Raw genomic sequence first — 22,978 nt, forward strand, 5'->3', positions numbered from 1 at the left:
CCCTTCATCCCCTCCTCCCCTCCCCATCTACAAACACTTTATTTTCAACTTTTCATTCTCTCACATTTTTCCTTTTCCCTTATTACCCTTCCCCCACCCATCCCACCTTCCCTACACCTTTATTCATCCTTAACATAGGAATGTTAAGATCTGTCTCAAAGTGCTCTCCTAAGAGTCAAGTGTAATAATTCATGCATGAGTTCAACTTTATCCCTGGCACTTACCTGGTTCCAAAATTGCTCTTATGGTTGGTTTCTTGAATGTAATCTGTTCATTTATTTTTGTTTTCAATACATGAGAAGGTTCAACACATTATCAGAGATAATAAAAGCTGGTTGAATTTACTTCTGCTGGATTTTATCACTGTGTCCAGGGAGCGTCTAAATAATGATGTAGATTTTGTTATGACTTTGGTTTATATATGAAGAGATCTATAGATTGAAGAGTATATGATAATGAACACTCCTTATTATGTTTTACTTCATGATCTTTGTACCACTTTCAGTTTGTCATATACAACTTTTCAGGAAGGTTTAATGTTTACCTCTCAAATTCTGAGCTCACCACAGATGTCTGCCAGGACTGAAGTACTGAACGTGTCTATCTTAAACACTGTGTGCATATTATTAGCTTACTGTGTCAGAGTAACTCAGAACAATAATCGCATTGGTTTCATTATAATTAAAAAGGATATTCAATTAACATCTTTCTTCTTTTTCTTTTTTGGGAGTGGGGGTTACCGAGGATCTAACTCAGGACCCCATCCTTGCCAGGCAGGAACTGTGCTGCTGAACTAAATTCCAGGCCTAACATTTTTCTTAAATGTCTATTGCTTAAAGAAGTATCAAGCATTACCACTGTAAGGTAGCTGTGGAAGTCTTTATTGTCAAATTCTGAGAGATAACTTGAGCAAGGGGTCATTGATTATCTATCTATCTTTGCATCTTGTAAAATGAGTGCCCATTTCAAACTTGCCTTAAATCTATTTAATATTTGAAATTCAAGCCATCTTGAGTGGACACTTTTGAAACAATTATATATATATATATGTATATATACATATATATACATATATATTTGTAAAAAGCATTACCATGAAACAATGTTAGAATAAAATTTTCATGTCATTTGAATTTGAAGAGAATACTTTCCAAAAATCGTCCTTTCACTGTAGCCCTCAGAACTGAACCACATCCATATATTCTAATATTTGTTGAACTGTTAAACCTTTGAACAACTAATGATCCACTGAATGTCTCCACACTAAATTAACTTTTTTCCAACCACACACTCACTTTGATTTTCTCCATTATATTGAAAAGCTATTTCTAAGCAGTCCTTAATACTTTCTTTTCCATTCATCACCCTCCCCTATTCAATTAGTTGAAAAAGTACCTTTATATTTTGCTTTGAGTCTTTACTTTACCTCCACAGTTTAAGGTGTATTTCTTAAACAATATACAATGTGGACTATTATAATAATTTCATAACTTTTTAAAACTTTAGCTTTATTATTTTATTCTTGAATATATGTGAAGTACATTTCACTCCCTTATTTTTTATTACAATGTAAGTCTGACTTGTCTTCCTGTTGCACAAAATCATTTACAAATTAAACATCACAAGATAGTGGGTATTCCAGTTTAATGCTCCATCTTCTGATTTAAAACTCAGGTCTGCCCCTAATTCTTCAGTAAGACATTTGAGCTCCCTGGAATTACTTTTCCTTTATCTGTCAATTAATTAGATATCCCTCTGATTTTTTGTGTGTTTTGGAATATCGTGACTTCCTGAAAGACCAGAAGAAATCAGTAAAATAAAGAAAAATGGGATGGTACAGAGAGGGTTGAAGGAAAAGAGGAAGGGTTCTGCATACTACCTTTTTTTCCTAGGAAAGACATTACCAAGTTTAGTCTACGTCAGGCTCTATATGTTTAAGGAGTTGAGCTGGGGAACCTAAGACAGAGACCAGGAAAATTAGAGTTTTTTATGTCCTGCAAGCAAACAAGAGTCAAGTGAATATCTTATATCATACACAACCTTGGGCATTAAACCTAGACTGAAGGGCCGACTCTGGAATGTCACTCACTATGTAATCTTTGAGACAATCACTTAACTTTTCTACTGTATTTGGGATCAACTACATAATTGGTAGATCCCATTACAAAGTGTAGATGTGAAGCCTCTTTATCAAATATTAGGAAAAGTGTTATTAGAAGAATTATAAGACTTTCCTTTCTTTCATGGTATTTACCCTTGCCTGCTGCTCCGACTTGTATATGGAATAGCTCCCAATGGCCATATTTTAAAGGCTTGGTCTTTGTCCTATGTCATTGTTTGGAAGTTGCAAAAATTTTAGAAGGGCAGATTAACTGAAGAAGTAGGTCATGGGATCTAGCTCTTAAAAGGGAAGTTGGGGCCATAGGTTCTTTCTTTTTCTTTGCTTACTGGCTATAGGAAAGGGTCGGATCTCTTTGCCATACACTCCCTTGAGGAGGTACCACCACAGGACTGTAGTGAATCAGCCAAGCAACCATAGACTGAAACCTCTGAAATCAAGAGCCAAAGTAAACCTTTCTCCATTAAGTCAACTGATTTCAGCTATTTTGTCCTAACAGAAATCTAGCTGACACTCCTGGTATGGCATGTTTTATTTGCTCTTCAAGTTCATTCTGCCTTTCTCATGAAAATGCTTGCTGAATGAATGAAGATTCCCCTACATCCTAGTGGCCTCATCTTAGGAGTACTTGGTACAAATATGACCCATCTGCTACTCTAATGACTACCAGGTTCTGTCTTTCGCCAGGTCCCTGACAACTATATATTTCTCCAGGTTTGAAGCCCAACTCATGGTATTAGGATACCCCTTACATCATAGCAACAACTGTACAAATTAGACTTCCACCATGGAAACGTATCACGGAAATGCCACAACCTGTATGAATAAATACATTGATCGACACAATATTTGTAACACAGAGATCCCAAGTGTGACCTTAGACATCTCTAGTCTTATCTCACAGTGAAACTTTAAATTTACTCAGGCTTAAATAATGGGATTCAAGTAGAAGGTAGGATGGTATGGTTTTTAGTTCTCTCTTCTGTTTAGAGTGGCCCCGTGAAGAATTTGAGATTGACCCTCATAACTTACTTTCAAAGTACGTGGTTGCCTGCCTAGGTTATCTGCACTTTGCAATTCTGGATAAAAGAAAAACAATAACACCCTGATTTATCACTATGACTTACTTGAAACTGTCTTTATCAAAGCAAATTGTTGTATGACACAGAAGCTATACAGGTTGTATTCGGGGTATCTCAGAGGCAGATCTCATTAGAAACTGGAACCAGAGATGGAAAAACTCTGGAAATAATGCTTCATTTCTATGAATTATTCTTTCTGTCTATCATTCTGCTACCTGTCTCTGTATTTCCTTATCATCTAGGTATCTCAGTCCCTGTCTTTGTATAAACTAGCATTCACCACCTCTTTATGAGTTTTGCAGAAGATGAATGTTCTAATATGTATTAACACCCTCACCTCTCACCAAGCAACCAGCAGAAGATAGCATCTTTTAATATTGTTTCCAAATTCCTAGGAGAGAGAAACATAGCAGTCCAGTAGAAAAGTATTCACCAATTTTCTAGTCAGCTATGGCCAGAGGAATGGGGAAAATTTAATCAAACATGCCTTATAGGTTCTACTCCTATGGGTTAAAAGCTGCTTTTACATAGTATGGTTTGTGGGCTCTTCAGAAATACAGGAATGAACACCATAGAAAGGAAAAAATCAAGTTCTAATATATGATCTAAGACCACAAAAAATTTTTAAAACCATCACCATAAAATTAAAATATGCAATAAAGAATTCTATAAGGTAAAGACTTGAATTATAAATATATATATATAACTTTTTGCCATGAAAAATAATATTAGCATTCCTGCATTTGTCACCATATTCTATCACTATCCCTTATATATATATATTATATATATATAACCCAAGTTTATGACCTTCACATTGTGTTCTTAAAACTATTATTCATTGTGCACCTTTATTCATCTTCCTCTGGAAATCTGAATACTAGTTCATTTTTAGCTGAATGGATTTCATTATTAACTGGCATCTTTAAGAATTCCTATTATTTTGTATAAACATTTTAGTACTCAAGATATATATTTCAGATGCTGTTAGGTTTGAAATGCATTTTGGTGAGTGATAACATTCATTAACATAGTCATTCAGATTATGTGTAGGCTTTTCTGCATTGCTTTCTCATATGGAGTGCAAATGGTTAAAATCTGATATCAGTCTCAGTTTTCCCCTCTGTTTTGGAACATTTTCTATTTCATCTTAGTCTTACAATGTTGTTCTTTAACTTGAAGATCAGTCTCTAAAACAATCTGCGTGTTCTCCCTCTCAAGTAATCATAGAAATTGATGCAGTATTCTTGCACCTCAAAGGACATTTTCTCAAAGATATGTTCTGGTACCTTTTTTTCTGACACTCTGACGTGATGATATGAAGGACATTTATATTAGATCATCATTATCTTTCTTACCCATTAAGTTCCCTTAGGTTGTTTTATTATGTGTGATCTTTAAGCTGCAGTCATTACAAGTACCTGAAATCTTTACATCAGTAACAATTTTCAGTATGTGCCTATTTTGTTACTTGCCTATTCTAATTTAATTATTATTTCTTAATGATTCTGCTTTTGTTGCAACTTATTTTCTTAAGTCTGCAGCACACTAATTTATGTTTCTATTGTTTCTGTATTTTTATCTAGTCTTTGTTATTTTTAAAAATTGATTTTTTTATTCCACAGCATGAAGCTACTTTGATAATTTCCATAGCTTTCTTCAAGTTACTGTGTTTTTTATTCTATGTAACTTTGTCTTTTGTATTCCATGTTTTTCTCCTTTATTGTATGGTATATTTGCATAGTTTCTATTCCATCTCTTTTGGTATCATTCATAATTGAGGAACTGCATACAGAAATTTACTTATTATAGAGGATATTTCTTTTCTTTCTTTCTTTCTTTTTCTTTTTTTTTTTTTTTTTTTTTTTTTTTTTTTTTTTTTTTTTTTTTTTTTGGTACCAGGGATTAAACACAGGTCTTTGAGCTTGCAAGGCAGGCAGCAGAACCACTGAGCTAAATCCCCAGCCCACCAATGATATTTCTTAATTACCTTTTCATTGTGTTTGGGTTCTGTTGGCTCTTTTCCCTCCAGTTTGGAAATTGAATATATGATGTGAACCAACTTTTGTAGTCTGAGTGAATGATCAAGTTGAGGGAAAGTTAGTTTTTTTGAGAATCTGTGGTAAGATTTTTGGTGGAATAGTCCAAGTAATAGGACATTTTTATTGGGCTTTGGAGATTGGACCACATGAACATTTACGCATAAAGTTCTGAGTGTGTGAGAAGGAGTCAGCTTCACTATTCATATTATCTTATCTTACTGCATGGTTGTCTCTTCAGAAGCCCTTTTCATTACTATTCTTCAAGGAAAAAAATAAAAATTTATACTGTATCTCTATTCAAATCTTCTTATGTTCACATCTGGAGATTGTATTGAAAATTATCACTCTTGTTATTTCATTAGTAAATCTCACAGAGCATAAGAAAAAAGATTTCTGAACCATGCCACAATCTTCTTACTCAGCTGTTGGTTCTGTTATTTTTTTCTTTACTTGTTTTGATTAAGTCAATGGCACTGGGAACTGTCTTCTTTTTTTTTAACATTGTTAATTTCTTTCTTTGCATTTATTATGACATGTCATTAGGTATAGAAGAAAATTGTGTAAAATATATAATCACTGCAATCTTTCTCCTTTCTTTTTCCGATACTAGGGATCAAACTCAGGACCTTGCATTGTGAATCAGGCACAGTGCCACTGAGCTAAATCCCCAGCCCCAGTACATATTTTTTTCAAACAGGCTTTACAGAAATACTACAGTGCAACCCCTAGTAAGACCTTTAAACCAATAAGAAACAAGAGCTCTAGAATGTTTAGTTGAATAAGTTGACCAAAATTATGGAACTTATAACTGATTAGGTAAAAATTAAAATTTTGATATGTGTGTACTTGTAGGCCAATTATGGAATATATATAAAATTACAATTAGAGTAAAGGTAATAAAAGAATTTTCTTTACTGATGGCAATATTTTAGAATATTAATGGACATGGAGTATATCTGCATGGATGGATGGTAAAGCCAGTGGACAGCAAATATGAAGACTTAAATTTTAATCTTGCTATCTCCTATAGGAGATGGTGGATTTGGAAATGATAATTGAACTTTCTGGTTTTCAATTTCTTTGCCTACAGTAATAATGATGATAATGATGATCATAATAATGAATTGTCATAATTAGATGACTTTCCATTTACTTGCACTAGATATAATATGACATATTTTATAAGAAGTATAACATTAACTTTAAAAATAACTATCTGATTTAAATAATATATGTATTTTTAAAATGAGGAGAAAGAGAGTTGTTCAAATCCACTGAGGGTACATATTTTTTAATTACTGGGCTAAATATTGCCTTCCTAAAGCAAGAAGTGTGGCTTAAATGGGCTATGCAATACCTTCAAATTTGTGACTCTCTGACCCTGTGCTGATATAAGTAAATTACCATGTCTTCATATATCCTTAATATAGTTTAGATTACAGGTGCTCCCCATAGCCTCATGAGACCATAGGCAAGACCTTTGAAAGGTGATTGGATGATGGGTGCTTTATTGTTAACCTGCTTACAAGAGGCAGTATCTGGTATAAACAGGTAGGTCACTTAGGATATGCTCAGGAAAGATGTACCTGCCTCATTGGTTCTTACTTTCATTCTCTCTGCTTCCTGTCTGCCATGCTGTGATCAGCTCTCCTCAGCCATGCCCCTCGTCCATGCAGTCCTGCCTTTTAGCTGGCCCCTGTGGACTGAAATGTCAGCCAAAATAATCCTCTCCTCCCTTAAATTGCTGATGTCAGGCGTTTTAACCCCATAATGAGAAGATGATAAGATTTCCCTCAAGTGTAAGTGTGAGAGTTATGAATTAGGTATCCTAAAACTAAGTCCCAGTATCTAGTTTATGCTTATATTATACATTTACACATACAAGCACAGAATTTTACTTTAGAAATAGGGCTTCGTTTTACAACATTTCAGTCCAAATGTCACAAAGTTGAACTAATTAAGGGAGGTCCCTATCCAAATTGATGTGGAAGAAGCAAGCCACAGCCCAGCTTCAGATGCATGTGAGCCCTGATAATGGTATTAGTGCAGGGCAGGACAATGACAGCCATCGTCTAGAGTGGCATGGCAGAGCAGAAGTGAAGATGTACTTATAGAGGGATGTCCACGAAAGGAATATCAAAGCCTGAGAAGGAAGGCAAAGGACGCATTGTCAGGGGAAGTTAGTTAATCCTAGACTCCGATGCTAAGACCAAATAGAAGACAGGGAAGGAAATGTTTGATTGAGACATGTCATGTTCTGGATGATATTAAAATGTTACTCACATTGGAACATGGCTGTGCACAGTGTCAGAGCTCAAGTGGGTTGAATAAGAGGGAGTGGAGAAGAGGTTCCTTCTCTACAGAATGAAGATGCTGAATGTGATCAGAACCTGAGTCAAGTGAGGATGGAGAAAGGAGCTCAGCAAGTCTTGGGAGAGGTGTGCGGTAAAATTAGAAATGCTATCAAGAACCTGTACCTGGAGTGGGTGAGAGAGTATTGAATTATTTTGCTGTAGGGGTCTGAATACATACATAAGTACACTGACAATGATGGGGTCCAGCATTCCTGAAGTCTGATTAGGGAGTTACAAATATGGACAGAGGAAACCTATAATAGATCTGTTACAGATCACTGTGCACACACACACACACACACACACACACACACACACACACCCTCAAAGTAGGGACAAGATTTTACATGTTGTTCTTTTCTGTTTCCAGGAGAAGGCCGATGGAGCCGACCTACTTTTACCCAGGAGCCACAGGATGTCATTTTTCCTTTGGATTTATCACGATCTGAAATCATCCTGAATTGTGCTGCTCATGGTTCCCCTTCACCCCATTACAGGTAAAATCCTATCTCTGGTCACCACTGCATTGCTTTTCTTTGTCATTGATGTAAAACATATACTACATAATGCTTAAAAGCTATTCCAATTTAAGCCTAAAGCTCCAGGCATCATTTTCCAGTGATACACAACCATGTGCCCCCCAGTCAGTACCCAAAATTGTTCCCTCAATGCACCTTTCAGACAGTAATTACCCCCAGTTGTCACCTCCAGGAAATCACTATGTCTCTTATCTCATTAGGATTGCTTATATTTAAGATTGGTGCTGTGTATTATCAAACATAGGTTAGAAATGAGAAAGAGATACAAAGTGAAAGCAAGAGAGATTAGAAAAGGAGCTATAGAAAATAGGAAGAAAGGCATAAAAGAAAAAGAAAGATTTATATCCCCAATTTGAAGCATTCCATATGATATCATGCTGCATTCCTCACCCCATAGAGATTTGGGACTAGTGGCTTAGTTGCCCCAAATGGAATGAGGATGAAAATGGTCTCATAAAAAAGTAAAAATTTACATTTCTTTTAGCAGTTCTAAAATCCTGTAACTTCATTGTTGATTCCCTTCACCCAAAATATACTAATTTTAGAAAAAAAAATAAGTTGCAGACAGCAAAATATCTTCAAAGCAGAAAGAGCATTTTATTATGTGCAAACACACACTATATGAGTATATGTGTGTGTGTGTGTGTGTGTGTGTGTGTGTATTGTTTCAGTTAGAAGGAAGCCTATCTGCCTAACATTTCCCATATATTCCCTGTGGAATAATAGGGAGGAAGGGTCAGTAATGGCTTTTTCTTATTTATACAGTTTCAGAAAAGGTAGAAATTTGATCCATATTATGGGTAGGATACACACATTTAAAAATGTATGCCTGTATAAATTATATTTGTGTAAATGATAAGAATGATTTACTGGTAAGAATTCTCTATGCAATGTGAATAAATATAACAAAAATCAGAATAAACGTTGAAATGACTTTTGTAGATTTAGACTTTAAAAGCATTTTCTGGAATTCTTAATTTTTAAGAATTCAATTGCCATATACAAAAAGCAACAATTTCAGTCTATTTTGGGAAAGCAGGATGGTTGTTTCAAATTTTTAGATTGCAATAAATATACAGTCTGTGTTGATTCTAAACTGTGTAGATTAATTAGCTAAATTACACACATGCACAAAGACAAAAGTATCTCTATATTATCTTATATTTTTAGCGCTAATTTCAGCACATTCCTTTTTCAAAACAAGGGCTGAAATGCTCTCTTCTCATTATATTTACTAAGCTTCCTTGTCATTAGGGTTCCAAATTACTGCACCTCAACTGTTAGAGAAGATCCATCACATTACCATTTGTTTCACTCAATTCAGGTTTCATTTGTTTTCCTTAAGCAACCACCTATTTTATTTTATTTTACATAAATATATAAAATCTTATTAATAGTTTTTTTAAGTAACTCATTTCCCTGTTGGATCAGCATTCACTAAGTAGCTGTACATATAATCCTATGGATTGAATGTAGTCTCACGCAGGTCTTACTTACTTTGTGACTTTCTTTTAATAAATTACCTGTGACAAAGGGCCTCAGTGGCCACCCACTCCAGACCCCTCGTGAAATGCAAGAGCTGTTCCTGTGTCCAATAAAATTCTCTTAACTTCTTCCTGTGATTTGAGACTTCATTCCTCTATGTTGAAGGACTATGAAATTGGCACTTTTGACATGTAATGGGTCAGAAGCTCTATTTCTCCTTTATCATTATGATCCTTTAGAATTTACATTTAATTCTAAAATCTCATCCATAACTCTATTTACCTTGTCTGCAAATACGTGCTCACTAAAGTGAAAACTTTTTATGCTTACAAATTCCAGCAACATTTGAAGTTTTGCGGGGGATGGTGTTAAGCAATACAAGAATGCCATCATTGAGAACTAAGAATTAACATTTTTAGTCATAACTCTGTTATTCCATGTGTGATTTTGAAGTAATCATTTCTCTCTCTCATTCTCTCTCTCTTTCTCTCTCTGGGCATCAGCTTCTTATCAATAAAGTACGTTTTCCTGCATAACATTTTTAAAAAACAAAGAAAATCCATGTGAAATATGTTGTTGAAAACATTTTTAAATAGGACTGTGGTAGGTACCACGCTTTAATTCTTCCACTAGTTCTTAAAGAAATTAAGATAAATCTTTCTTTTAATAAATGCAGTATAGCAAATGAAATCTCTCCTGGAGAATAGTGATATTAAAAGTCAAACTTTGGAAATAGTTTAAGAACAGTTTGTCTAAAATCATTTTTAAAGAAATAAATAGCTTCTTAGCCTCTGAATAAAAATTCTAACAGTTGTCACTTGGCCTTTCTACCATTCTGATTTATTTTTCTACCTCATTTTGCTCTCATGAAACAAAGCAGGACACGTATCATCTTGCAAGTTTAACTGATGGAAATGACTTCTAGAGAAATTATACTTAATTTGTGTCCAAGAATACCCAGCCTAAATGTGTTAGAGCTAGGGCTAGGATTTCTTCCACACAGCAAAATCCAAAATTTACTATTCATTGCAGTCATCAAAAGAGACTTAAAACTCATATTTTAGAACTTTCCTTTAGAAGTCTGGAGTTAAACTCAGAAAGGGTCATTTGTAAAGACCACTAAAATAGTACCAAGTTTTGTAAAACACATGTGCACGCAAACATGATTGCATTAGCAATCCATCATTCCTAATACATGGCTTAACTACCTATTAGTGAAAGATGTTCCCCAGAAAAAGGTCAAGATTTTAGTTTAAATTCATTATAGTTTATATATTAATTTGTATATTTGAAATAATTACTTAACGCACATTTGCTACTCTTCATCACAGGGAAATACTCCTGGGTGTGTGACACTATCAGTAGCACATGTATGAAAATCACTTGAATTCATTAATACTATTTCTCCATTGATTTAAACATATTAATTAGGACCAGGAGCTGAACCCCTGATCTATATGCACAGTTTAATAATCATTGTACCGTAGTAATTAGAATGATTACTGGGATACTGTGAAAAATTCATTTGCTGCAGCTAGGCCAACAACTTTAAATTTGTGTTTTAAAACAATTTCTGGGCTTAATTAGGAGCATATAATGATGACAGCAGTTATTGCAGTGATTGATTCCAAAATTAAAGAGAGCTGGCAAACTAAGTATGGTACATCCTTTGCTGAGGAAATGGTAGGGAACGTAGAGGTCCAAAGACCATACCTTATAAACAAATTATGAAAGACAGTACTGCAGCTCTGACAATGAGAATATTGGCCTCATGAGACAGATCTGGAGAAGGATTACATTTTACTTTTTCTTATACTAATACTGAGAACAAGAAGCACTCTAAACAAATTCCTATGCCAAAAAAAAAAAAAAAAAAAAAAAAAAAAAGAGCAAAAATTCCAGGCCCAGGCCATTGAAATGTACTCTTTGGCTTTCAATTTCATTTTATTAGAAAAAAGTTGAAGTATACAGGAAGTGGCTAAATAATTTAACAGTGACAGGATTTTTTCAGAACATCTGATTGATTGGGTATTTGATATATCACTTCACATCTTTAATAGGGTAGAGAATTACCTAGGCTCAAATTTGCTACTTTGATAGGTATTTGTCAGATTCATGGAATGTTTCAAAATGCTCCTAAAAATGTCAGTGGTAGAAGAAATAATTCTGTAAAATGCCATTCCTTTTCTACAATTAACTACCTCCAAAATATTTAATATGACTTCATTATGAGGGGCAGAATTATTGCAAAGCTGGCATATACCTTTAAAAATATGATTTACAAATTAGCTATATTCCATACAAAGGGTTCATTTATTCATTTGTTTTTTCTAAGTAACTGTGATGGTTCTGAGGACATGTAATCCTATAATATGACACTTTTGGCATGTGAGAAAATAACAAAAGCAAGAAGATCACTCTCACCTTTTCCTCACCCTTTTTCTCTGAACCATGTCATAAAAACCTTTCTCTGGTATGAGAAACTGAAAGTGTAAATAGGATCAAAATGTATAATAGATAATGTTAAATAGGAAGAAAAGGTGTAAAAGGGAAGAGGAAGTGGGAGGGATAGGGGAAAGGAAAGGGGAATCAAATTAACATGAGAAAATGAAAAAATGGAAACAAAGTCTTTGTAAATAGGGAGGGGTTGGAAGGGTTGAAGAGGTGTGGCAGGGGAATAGGAAAAAAAAATAAGAATCAAGATAGATTATTTAAAAGTCCGAATCTCTAGTGATGAATGTCTTTATATTGTACACCTAAAATGTACACATAAAATTCATTAATTTTTTAAAAAAGAAATAAAGAAACTGCTTTCTAAAGGTACCTTTCCCATACCCAGAAGAAACATCTTTTTCTAAAAAGACTCAGAGATACCAGGAAGAATCTTAAAAAGTGGATCATGATTAGTCCCCCACATCTACTTTATTACTCTTAGGTTTAATTCCTTTGATTCAGCTCTCCTACTGTGTGAGAGCTGTCAACACTCGATCAAATCTAGTGGGAAAATGTGCGGGTTATTCTGCATTTTAGCATCTCTTTCTGAAGGCTTCCATCTCATGTAAAAGTTATACTAAATACCTCTGAATGTCTTTCTCTTATTCATCTGCCTTTTGTTATAGAAACCTCAACCATGAACCTACAAATGAGTTTGGAAGATATTTTTCGTCTCCCTCAACTGGTTGTCATGACTGTTTTTAAACGTCTCTTTCCTAAATGGTTTGTGAGACTACACACAGCTTGTGCGCTGGAAATGTCTCTCACTAAATATACAGTCTTCATACATCAAAGTATTTGGAAATTTTGCTAGAGTTGGGAAGTACAAATTAGGGGGAATGAATCAGATGAAAAATGATGACTAGTTAAATTCACTTGTTTTAAAGAGACAAAATGGAATCCCCAGAAGTATATTTCTTTGAAAATAAATATTGTTCCAGTGTAATTGAGCTAGTTAATTCATGTACTAAAGGATTGTTGACTAACACCCAAGCCTCAAGACTTTTTCTTCCTGAAATAAAAACTTCTCAAGCTGCATTTGTTTTGCTAATATAATTTTAGGTTGGCATTTCTAAGCACCATTGAAATATTTTCAACATTATTAATTTTCCATGTAACAGACTAACAGACAGTAGTGTTCTGAAGTAGTCAACTTATTATTGTTTTGCTGTCAGACTCAAATTGGCGTTGTAAAATCTTTGTTGGCATTCTTTGTGCCATTGGTAATATACACTTCTTGAATTTCTGCCTCTAAATCATTTTTGACATTCAATTTTCCAGCATCAGTTGTGAGAGTTCAGGGATGGTATACAATATTTGAAAAGTCTCTGAAAGAATAGGAGGACCAATATTATTGACTGGCTAATTTTTACTTCTTATGTCAATGGATTGTATGCTTCTCTGTACACATTTGGGTAAATGTTTATAATTTTTAAAGAGTACAAGAGCCTTCAGGTAACCTAGTTATTGGTACCACAGTTAGTTTTGGGGAAACTAGTAGAATTGCCTTCCTTGATAGCCATGTTTTTGTACTAATTTTATGTTTGCAGGAATTAAAACTGAATGTTGTTTAAGACAAATAGCACTTGACCCCATGTATTAGAAGCGTAATTTGATCTTTTTCCCTTAAAGGTGGAAACAAAATGGTACGGATATTGATTTTACCAGGAATTATCGCTACAAGTTGAATGGAGGCAGACTGGCCATTAGTAGCCCCCACACAGATCAAGATATTGGCACATACCAGTGCCTCGCCACCAATCTTCTGGGGACGATTCTGAGTCGGAGAGCAAAGCTCCAGTTTGCATGTGAGTTTGTAGAGGCTGGAGGAATCTGGACTCTCTTCTTCCCTGAAAATATAGCATTTTTATAAACGTTAGGAAAAAATCTAGCTTTGCCAATCATCTGCTCTTTGAGCACAAATGTAAATTTATGATTGTAGGAATTTTTGACAGTATGTATTTTGTGAATCTAGACTTCTGGGTATAATAGAAACATGTTTCAAAAAAGGAAAAGAAAAGAAAATATTAGTGTTATTATATTAGTGAATTACATTTGGAAACACCTCTAAAATTTAAGATAATTATGCATCACATAATGTTATTATCCTTTTGCAAATTTTTGTTTCGTATTGGATATTGATGTGCAGAGGGAAAGAAGAAATAACAGAGGGTGGAGATGTCATTTGGGGGAGGCAAGTATTCTTCCAGGAAAAGTGATCACACACCCACAGTGTGACACAGTGTGATGTAGGTGGAAATAAAGTGGTTGCCAAGGGCAGGCTTTATATTAACTGTAACAATGTCCAGCTGCATCCCATAAATGTCATCCAAGTAATTACCTTGGTGACATTTGGGGACATTAGCAGATGAACAATAGACATATTGCTTCTTATATCCTTTATATATAGTGTTTCCAGGGACTGGAATGTTTCATAGTGGAATTCAGTGAAAGCTTGTTTGAAAGTAATTATATCTGTTGATGTGGAAGGCTTGAATTTTTCCTGATCTCTATACTTCAGAGGCTGTATGAGGGAGCCAATATTTTAGCTGCTATTCTTTGGGGGCTCAGGGAAATGTCTGTGCTATCAGTTACTTTAAAAAGACAATGCTTTTAAATTTTCTGTCCGCCCAGTCCTACCCTACAGAACTACTCTAGTCATCAGCAGATATATGAGTTAATAATTGGGTCTGTTTCTCATTGCACATCCCATGCTAACAGTTATTCTATACCAGAGATCCCATGTTCTATAAACAGTTCTGCCTCAGTAGGCTGACCATTTGGGGGAAGGCCTTATTTGTGAAGATAGATGATAGATAGATAATAGATAGATAGATATGCACACATTGTTAATTATATTTTAATGTGTTTATATCTGTAGATATAAGCAAAGCATATATGTTTATGGACTTAAACAGAATGTGGGTGGACAAAGGCTGGGGACAACTTTAGGACCTAAGACTGAAGATAAACATAACTGATTTCTGACTCTCAGCTAAAACTGATCATTTGGAAACATAATAGGTACTTATGTTATAGAAAGAAACATTTTTTTCCCAGAAACTTTGAATGATTCTGTCACAGTTATTATTTATCCTTGTTGCTTGGAAAGTAGATGTTTGTAGAAAACAAACGTGATTTGAGTTAAATTTAATAACAATATGTTTGATTCTCTGTAAAGGAGATTCCAAACAGCATATAGTATTTATTTACTATACCTCTGAGTTTCTCTAGAGTTATGGGTTCTATCTAGATTTTAAACCAACTTAATACCTACATCTAAAGTAAAGCATGGTGCTTTATTTAGTCACACTCTCTTCTTACTCCCCAGTTCTTATCAAAAACAGATCTTAAATTCTCTACATTAACATCTCCTTTTCTGCTTTAAAAAATAAATGTAACCAGAAGTTTGCCTGGTGAAAATATCTTGTTTTTGCCCAAAAAGAGGAAAAATTAAATTAGTAAATTAAATGCCTCCATTTAGATGAAGGAGAGAAATCAGTTTTCATGTCATTGCTGACTTTTCTGTCTCTTCATAATTTTTTTCTTGTTTTGGGGGATAAATGATCCTTAAAAGCATTTCCAGTACTATTCATGTAGAAAGTAAAAATGGCCTGTGTCCATTAAGTGATCTTTCTTCTACAAAGTTAGAAGATCTTAGTCTGCAACAATCACATTTGAAAAATTAAAAGGAAGAACTAGCACAAGAATTGTGCAGTACCTATAGTGCAGTGAGTCTGAAGTGTCTCCCTTTGTATCCAGAGCAAGAATCGCTAGCGTGGTTAACACAGGAAAAGTAAAGCCTGAATTGCTACCTGCAACCAAATGGCAGAAAGGTAGGGGAAAGGAAATAAGAGAAAAGAAAAAAATATGAGAAAATGAAAATAAAGTATTTGTAAATAGGGAAGGGAGCAGGGGGTGAAGGGAGGGCAGGGGTAAGGGGAAAAAATAAGAACCAAGACCTGTCATGTAGAGGTACAAGATCCCAAAACTGAATGTAACTGTACTGTATACCTAAAATGTACCAATAAACTCAATGAGGAAAAAAATGCAAATGGCAAATTCCTAAAGTACATGAAATATATTATCCTCCTAATTTTAATTCTTCTTTACTTCCTTTATAAATTTTTAACTGTTGTCCTGTACCAGTGATGACTCAGTGCTGGAATTTGCAATGTGGATATAGGAGTTCAGTATCTATCTCTGCCACATATTTCGCAGAATGAAACTAGGCCACCTCTCAGCAACATTAAACCTCTGTTATGAAATTGCTAGAAGAATTGCAGCAGGAACTCCACATAGAACACTGAGGCAGATTAGCTGAGATAATGAGTGTGAAGTGCCTGACTCATGTGGATAGTCAGAAAATGGTGCTTCTAATTCTTATTCTTATGGATTATTTCCTCTTAACTTGACCAAACATACTTAAAACTGCTACTGTTTCTCTTAGAAATGCTTCTAATTCACATTCTAAAACTTTATCCAGACCGGTTTCTCGTTCTTTAGTTTTCAAGACTTTTAGCTGCTCTGGCACATGTGTATTATCTCTCTCGAATAGTGTTATTCCCATTTTATTGATTTGAAGCTTGGCTTTAGAATTGTTTTGTACTGTGTTAGAGAACATGTTGGAACTTGAGTATATAATAAAGAAGAGTCCGTGTTATAAAATTTATGTTCCTCATGTTACAGTAGAGAGTCCTTCTCATACACTGACAGGCAAATCATGGGGCTTTCTTTCTTTATTTGTTTGCTAATGGCATAATAATTATCTAAATACCAAATTGTATCTGGAAGACAGTAAGTTTCACAATAAGCTGTGGAAGTTCCATTGGTGTCTCTTATTCAGCCCTTTTGGATGTGTGACAAAGCTGACGGCTATCCCTGCTCTGCATCTCAGGCCCCACATTCCCCATGCTTTCAGGCTAAAACTAGAAGATGCGGAGACCTCTTATTATTTAGCTCTTTCCTTTGCTCTGTTCTCCTTCTCTCTGTCTTTTTCCAAGATTATTTCTTCAACAAATCTTATATTCTTTCCTCAGGCTTTGCTGGTGAAGAACCAAAAGTAGACAGACAGTAAACTTACAGTACAAGATATTGGGTCTACTTACTGATAGAAAAACTGGGCCCAGAAACTTCACTCCTATCAACACCTACATATAAGAACAAAGCCATGCATCAACATAAAAATATTTCAACTCTTCTGTTTCTCACCTGTTGGCAGTTTATTGTATAGTGCTACTTTGACCTTGACAATAAATGGACTTATCAACAGTCTTTCAGAACCCACTTTGCCGTGGGAGAGACTTTGCAAGTGGATACCTCCAGGTGATTGATGGCTTTTGTTTGTAACTTTTACCCTGCAATCCAAAAACACACTCTGAGTTAATTTCAAACACAGCCTGTAATACTTTGTCTCATCATGAATCATCTCAACATGTACCCAATCCTGAAATGTGGCCCATGCATACAAACTTTTTCTATTACAGAATATCTTCTTAAATCAAATCTGTGTTTAACCAGCTAGGTAACTTAGACAAGTCATTTGCCTCCCTGGCTTTTTACACATATATTTTGAATTATTTGATTACAAAAGGCCCTTTCAGCTTTTCAACCTGTAATTCTGTCCTTCCAAATACTCAAGTAAGTTCTAATTTAAAAGCCCCTCCTTCCTGCACCCAAACGTAAACCTAACACACATTGGCAAGTCACCAGAGGCTTCTGTTAACACCTGGGCCTCCTTGAGTGATAAAACCAGTTTGAGGGGCCGGGGATTTAGCTCAGCGGTTCAGTGGCCTTCCTTGCAAGCGCAAGGACCTGAGTTCTATCCCCAGAAGTTCCAAAAAGAAAACAGTTTGACTTTTCAAATCTCTTGTAGCTGCATGAGTTATTTTCATTTTAAGGACTTTGGTGGTAAAGGTTGAATATAGACTTCTTGCTTTCATATGTATATTAATGAATTACTCTGTACTTGTGCGAGAAAACATTGCGTCTCTCATTGCTGTTTAAAATGTCATCTTTGAGAATGAGAGAGATTTTTTTAAAGAAACCTATAATTTAACTAAGTAATATTTTTTCAAGGCTCCTATAGAAATAAAATGATAAACATTTAGCATAAAACTTAGCTGTGAATAAGATACTTTCATCCTGTACTACTTCATACCTAATCAGACATACCCATTCAAAGTTTGTTCCACTGTGTGGAAGGAAAGGCAGCTAGACAGGTACCTCCTAACTGACTAGTCATTTATTCAACCAGCAAGTACTCAAGTTTACTGAATTTATAAGTATCAAGCACAGTACTAGGTTCTGAAGATTAAATCATAAGTAAGAGACAGTCACTTCCTGTGTTCACAGTGTAGACAGATGAGACCTTATGTAAAATAAAAATGAACAACAAAATTTTAAAATGAGAGAGAGAGAGAGAGAGAGAGAGAGAGATGCTCTGAGATGATCAAAATTTCCATAATCAGATGGGCAGATTGAGGCATTGAAGAATGATCTTACTTACATGCCTGAAATGAACAAATAGTGGCAAAATCAATATTCGAATCCAGACTCCTTACTACAGCCACCCTTTGCACTGCCTCAAAAAAAGCATCAGGCAGCCAGGCATGATGGCACATGCCTATATGCCCAGCACTCTTGGGAGGCTGAGGCAAGTGGATGCCAAATGAGAGCCCAGCCTGGGCAAATTAGTGACTTAGTGAGACCCTATCTAAAAATAAAAAAACTGGCAAAGGGCTATTGATGTAGCTCAGTGCAGAGGACCTGAGTTCAATATCCAGTACTGGAAAAAAAATAGTATCATGTGAAGTAAGAGACATGAACTTGACCCTAACAGACCAGAGTGAGCAATAGTTTTAAATTTGTCTGGACAGGAGGAGGACAAACAAAGTCTTCCAAAGAAAATGTATTTGAATTGAACTCTGAAATACCAGTTTGTGTTCTCGATTCGTAATCCAGATCCAAAAGAACATTTCGATTTAACAGGCATCAGAGGAAATGAGATATTTGAAGAAGCTTGTAGAACTGAGAAGAATGGGTGAGGAGGTCAGTGAAATATTAGGCATGATGGCAGGAGAGCACCAGGCTGGCTGTACAGAGTAACTGGTGTTTAGGGCTGAAGCTAAGAACGAGCGTTAATCCAGTAGTATCAGGCTCTGTATATCTAAGTTGTGATGTGTAGACAGTGGGATAATTGGGTGATACAATGAGACCCCAGTGAAACAAACACACAAAAGTCAGTTTCACGCAGTTAGATATGTTCAGCGTGTTATGTTATTTATAAAAGGTAACTCAGAGTATCACACACGTGTTCCTTAGAAATGTTATTCTGATGCATTGATGCTGTTATGATATTGTGAGAATGAGAGTATTCATATTTAGGATAATTTCACATCTCAGGCCTTATAAGAAATTATGCAGTGGGGATGAAGAATGCTTACAGCACATCTTAGAATTGATTTTCACTGGTTTAAGCTTAAAATACAATAATAATACATTTTAGTAGACTATAAGCATTCACAATCATTGTACTTTTGTCCACAGGGATGCAAAAGGTTGTATATCTAGTATGCTATTCATCTAAATTTTAAACATGTCTAGATCATGTTTTGCATATGTTGAAATTCAAGGTGAGAGAAATGTTTCTTACTGAAGATCAACCAAACTTCAGTACTCTGAATTTCTCACACCTCCAACTCAAACTGTTTCCAAAATAAGTGTTTCTTTTGTAAGTAGAGAAAATAAAACAGAGTCCTCATGAATCACCAGCCATAGTCATATATAACAAAAAAGTAGAAGTTTTATGTAAATATCTTTGACTCCTTATGGAAGATTTTCTAAGATATTTGCAATTATGAAAGTGCTAAATACATTTTTATTTTCTTTTCTGAGGAAGGTCTTCACAAATGGGTGGGGAACCCTTCACATTCAGAAATAAATTTGAAAAGCTTTGGGGGCACTGATTACTTACAAATGTAATTTAAATTATTTTATATGTATGAATCGCAAGAGGAGTTATCCATGATCCTGATGATATGGTGATAAAGTACATTTGTATCTGGAAAAGAAATTAAACCCAGGAGATGAAGTTTTGAAAATCACACTTAAAATGTATTTTGAAATTATAAAGTCTCCGGTAACTGTGAAGGATACATTTAAGTGGGTAATACATGTCTAATTGTGAGTGAAATGCTAAATACCTTTTAACCTTTTCCATACACCTGAAAAGAACTAAGCAACATGTGGGAGAAATACTTTTTTCAATTATTTAAATAAAGAAAGTTGATAAATTAGCATTTGTGTACCATTATCACATTGAAAGAGCACTAAATGATACCGCAGTGAATTTAATATTCTGAATGTCTTAATGGGATAATAGCATAATTGCTACTTGGTATCATATCCAGGAAAAAATATTGTCTTTGGTTTTAGAAATAATTCAAATCCTAAACAAGTGAACTGTAAGCAGTTACATGGTTAAATCATGAGTCACTATTATATTTATTTTAAAAATCAGTAGGGAAGAGTATTATCCAGTGCTTTAGCCACATTTCCTTTCATAGCATCACTTCTAGAAATCTATTTATATATCTAATAAAAATATGCTTTTTTAAAATTTCAGGCCTTTTCCCAATACCCTATTCTATGTGTATTCAGCAAGACTTAATCTTTGCTCTCTTTGTGTGAGACGGCACCTTGAACCCTCATACCCTGAGTCGTGGTGGGGGTGATATTATATCAGAAATGTGTCTATCAAAAATGAGAATTTCTGATTTGTAAGCCTGAAAAGGAAACCCAAAGCAGGAATACTCTTATTGATTGCTGTTATTCTATTTGACAAATGATTTTGAGGAAGTTATGTACCTAGTCTGTATCAATTTTCTTTTAGAATTAAAAAAAAATTAATTCAAATTACAGCAAAGTTCTTAGTTGTTCTAAACAGTTAGATGAAACATTTTCTGGCCTTTGTTTTGAATACATATCCAAAATTATTTAAAAAGTAAATTAGATTCTTGTGCCATTGATGTCTAGTTTGATTGCACTATGATCTGACCCATGTTTATAGCGGCACAGTTTGTAATAGCTAAATCTTGGAAACAACCTATTTGCCCATCCGTTGGAAACTGGATAAAGAAGTTGTGGTTTTTCTATAAAATGGAATATTACTCAGCCATAAAGAGCGAGAGAATAGATTCATTCATAGGAAAATGGATACATATTGAAGATATACTCCTAAGTGAAATAAATAAGTCCCACATGTGTAAATACCGAATAGTTTCCCTGGTGTGAATATTCTGCAACAATGCATAAGATTCTAATAAGATTACTGACCTTTAGAAATGGGAGGAAAGGAGCTAAAGGTGTAGGGAAGGTGTGATACGTAGGGGAAGAACAAAAAGGGAAAAGAAAAAAATGTGAGAGAATGAAAAGATGAAAATAAAGTGTTTGTAGATGGGGAGGGGAGGAGGGGGTGAAGGGAGGGCAGAGGTAAGGGGAAAAAAATGAGAATCAAGACTTGCCATGTAAAGGTACATGATCCCAACAATGAATGTAACTGTACTGTATCCCTAAATGTACCAATAAACTCAATAAAAAAAAAAAAAGTAAATTAGATTCAAGTGTTTAAAAAACACTTGATGCAAATAATAAAAAGTTTTGGTAGAAATGCTCATTACATTTTGAATTATTAATTTATACCCTATTTTGCTCAAGTATATTATACACAAAAAGTACAAAAGACAGTGAAGCATTACATTACTGCAGCAAGCCGAGAAATAGAATATTTCTAACACTTCAGAAGTCCCTCCCCTTGTGATTCCTGAATCACCACTACTTCCTTCTCAAAGATGAGCTAGCTATATTTCAACATGTAAATTTACAATTATTATGGCTTGTGAGATTTTATATTTATTAAATCCCGCAAGAAATATTCCTTATAGCCTGGCACTTTAGCCAATTCTGCGATTTTTATGGTCTTGTTAGGTAGCTACGTTTCACTCCTTGTCATTGGTATCTAATATTTTACTATATGAATGCACTACATAGTAGCTGATATATAACTTCTCCCACTATTAGAAATCTGAGTTATTTCTAAGAGCAAAGATATATAATTTTCTATGAATGTTCTTGTGCATATATTTTGCATGCCAGTTGATAAGGTTATGCATACACTTCTGTATTGTATGTAGTATACAACTGAATAAAAGATCAATTGAGTGCACATATGAACAACCTAAATAGCAATACCAAACTGTTGTGCAGTATAATTTTTATATTTACATGCTTACTAGCAAAGTTTGGTGCTACATTCTTGAAAATAATTATCATTGGTCTTTCTAAATTTTAGCATTTTGGGAAGATAGTAATGAATATCTCATTTTGATTTAATTGACTTTTCCTGAAAACTAATGAAGTCATATACTTTTTAATACACATTAGGTATTTGGATGTCCCTCCAATAGGAACAGTTCAGTAATTTTTTATATTTTTCTATTGAATCATCTTTCTCTTTCTCAGTGAATGATTTCAGTTATGAATATGTTATAGCTTTTATGTATAGGAAACCACTTTTTAACTCTTAATTATGACTTATGATAAACAAACTCTTGAAAATAATTCAGTCCAGGGCCGGGGATTTAGCTCAATGGTTCTGCTGCCTACCTCACAAGCACAAGGTCCTGAATTTGGTCACTGGTACCAAAAAAAAAAAAAAAATTCAGTCCAATGTATTTATTTTTTCCTGTGTGAATTGATACTTTTTATAAATATTTTCTGTGTCCTGAGATCATGACAATATTCTCCTATATCACCTTTTATAGTGAATAGTTGCTATACTGTATTACTTGTGGAGTAATAATAA

General features: G+C 34.6%; 1 protein-coding gene across 7 annotated transcripts in view; it reads left to right on the plus strand.

The window, feature by feature from the left end:
• Cntn6 (contactin 6) overlaps positions 1–22,978 on the plus strand; it is a 291,448-nt gene that overhangs the window by 114,626 nt on the left and 153,844 nt on the right. For all 7 annotated transcript variants that reach the window (XM_033757030.1, XM_033757032.1, XM_033757034.1 and 4 more), the window contains exons 3-4: positions 7,968–8,094; positions 13,747–13,922. In XM_033757030.1, coding sequence (XP_033612921.1) covers positions 7,968–8,094; positions 13,747–13,922 — 303 coding nt within the window. The remainder of the gene's footprint in view (positions 1–7,967; positions 8,095–13,746; positions 13,923–22,978) is intronic.

Source organism: Fukomys damarensis, unplaced genomic scaffold, assembly GCF_012274545.1.
Source record: "Fukomys damarensis isolate Sample0158 unplaced genomic scaffold, DMR_v1.0_HiC HiC_scaffold_28, whole genome shotgun sequence".
In the NCBI taxonomy this organism is placed as follows: domain Eukaryota; kingdom Metazoa; phylum Chordata; class Mammalia; order Rodentia; family Bathyergidae; genus Fukomys; species Fukomys damarensis.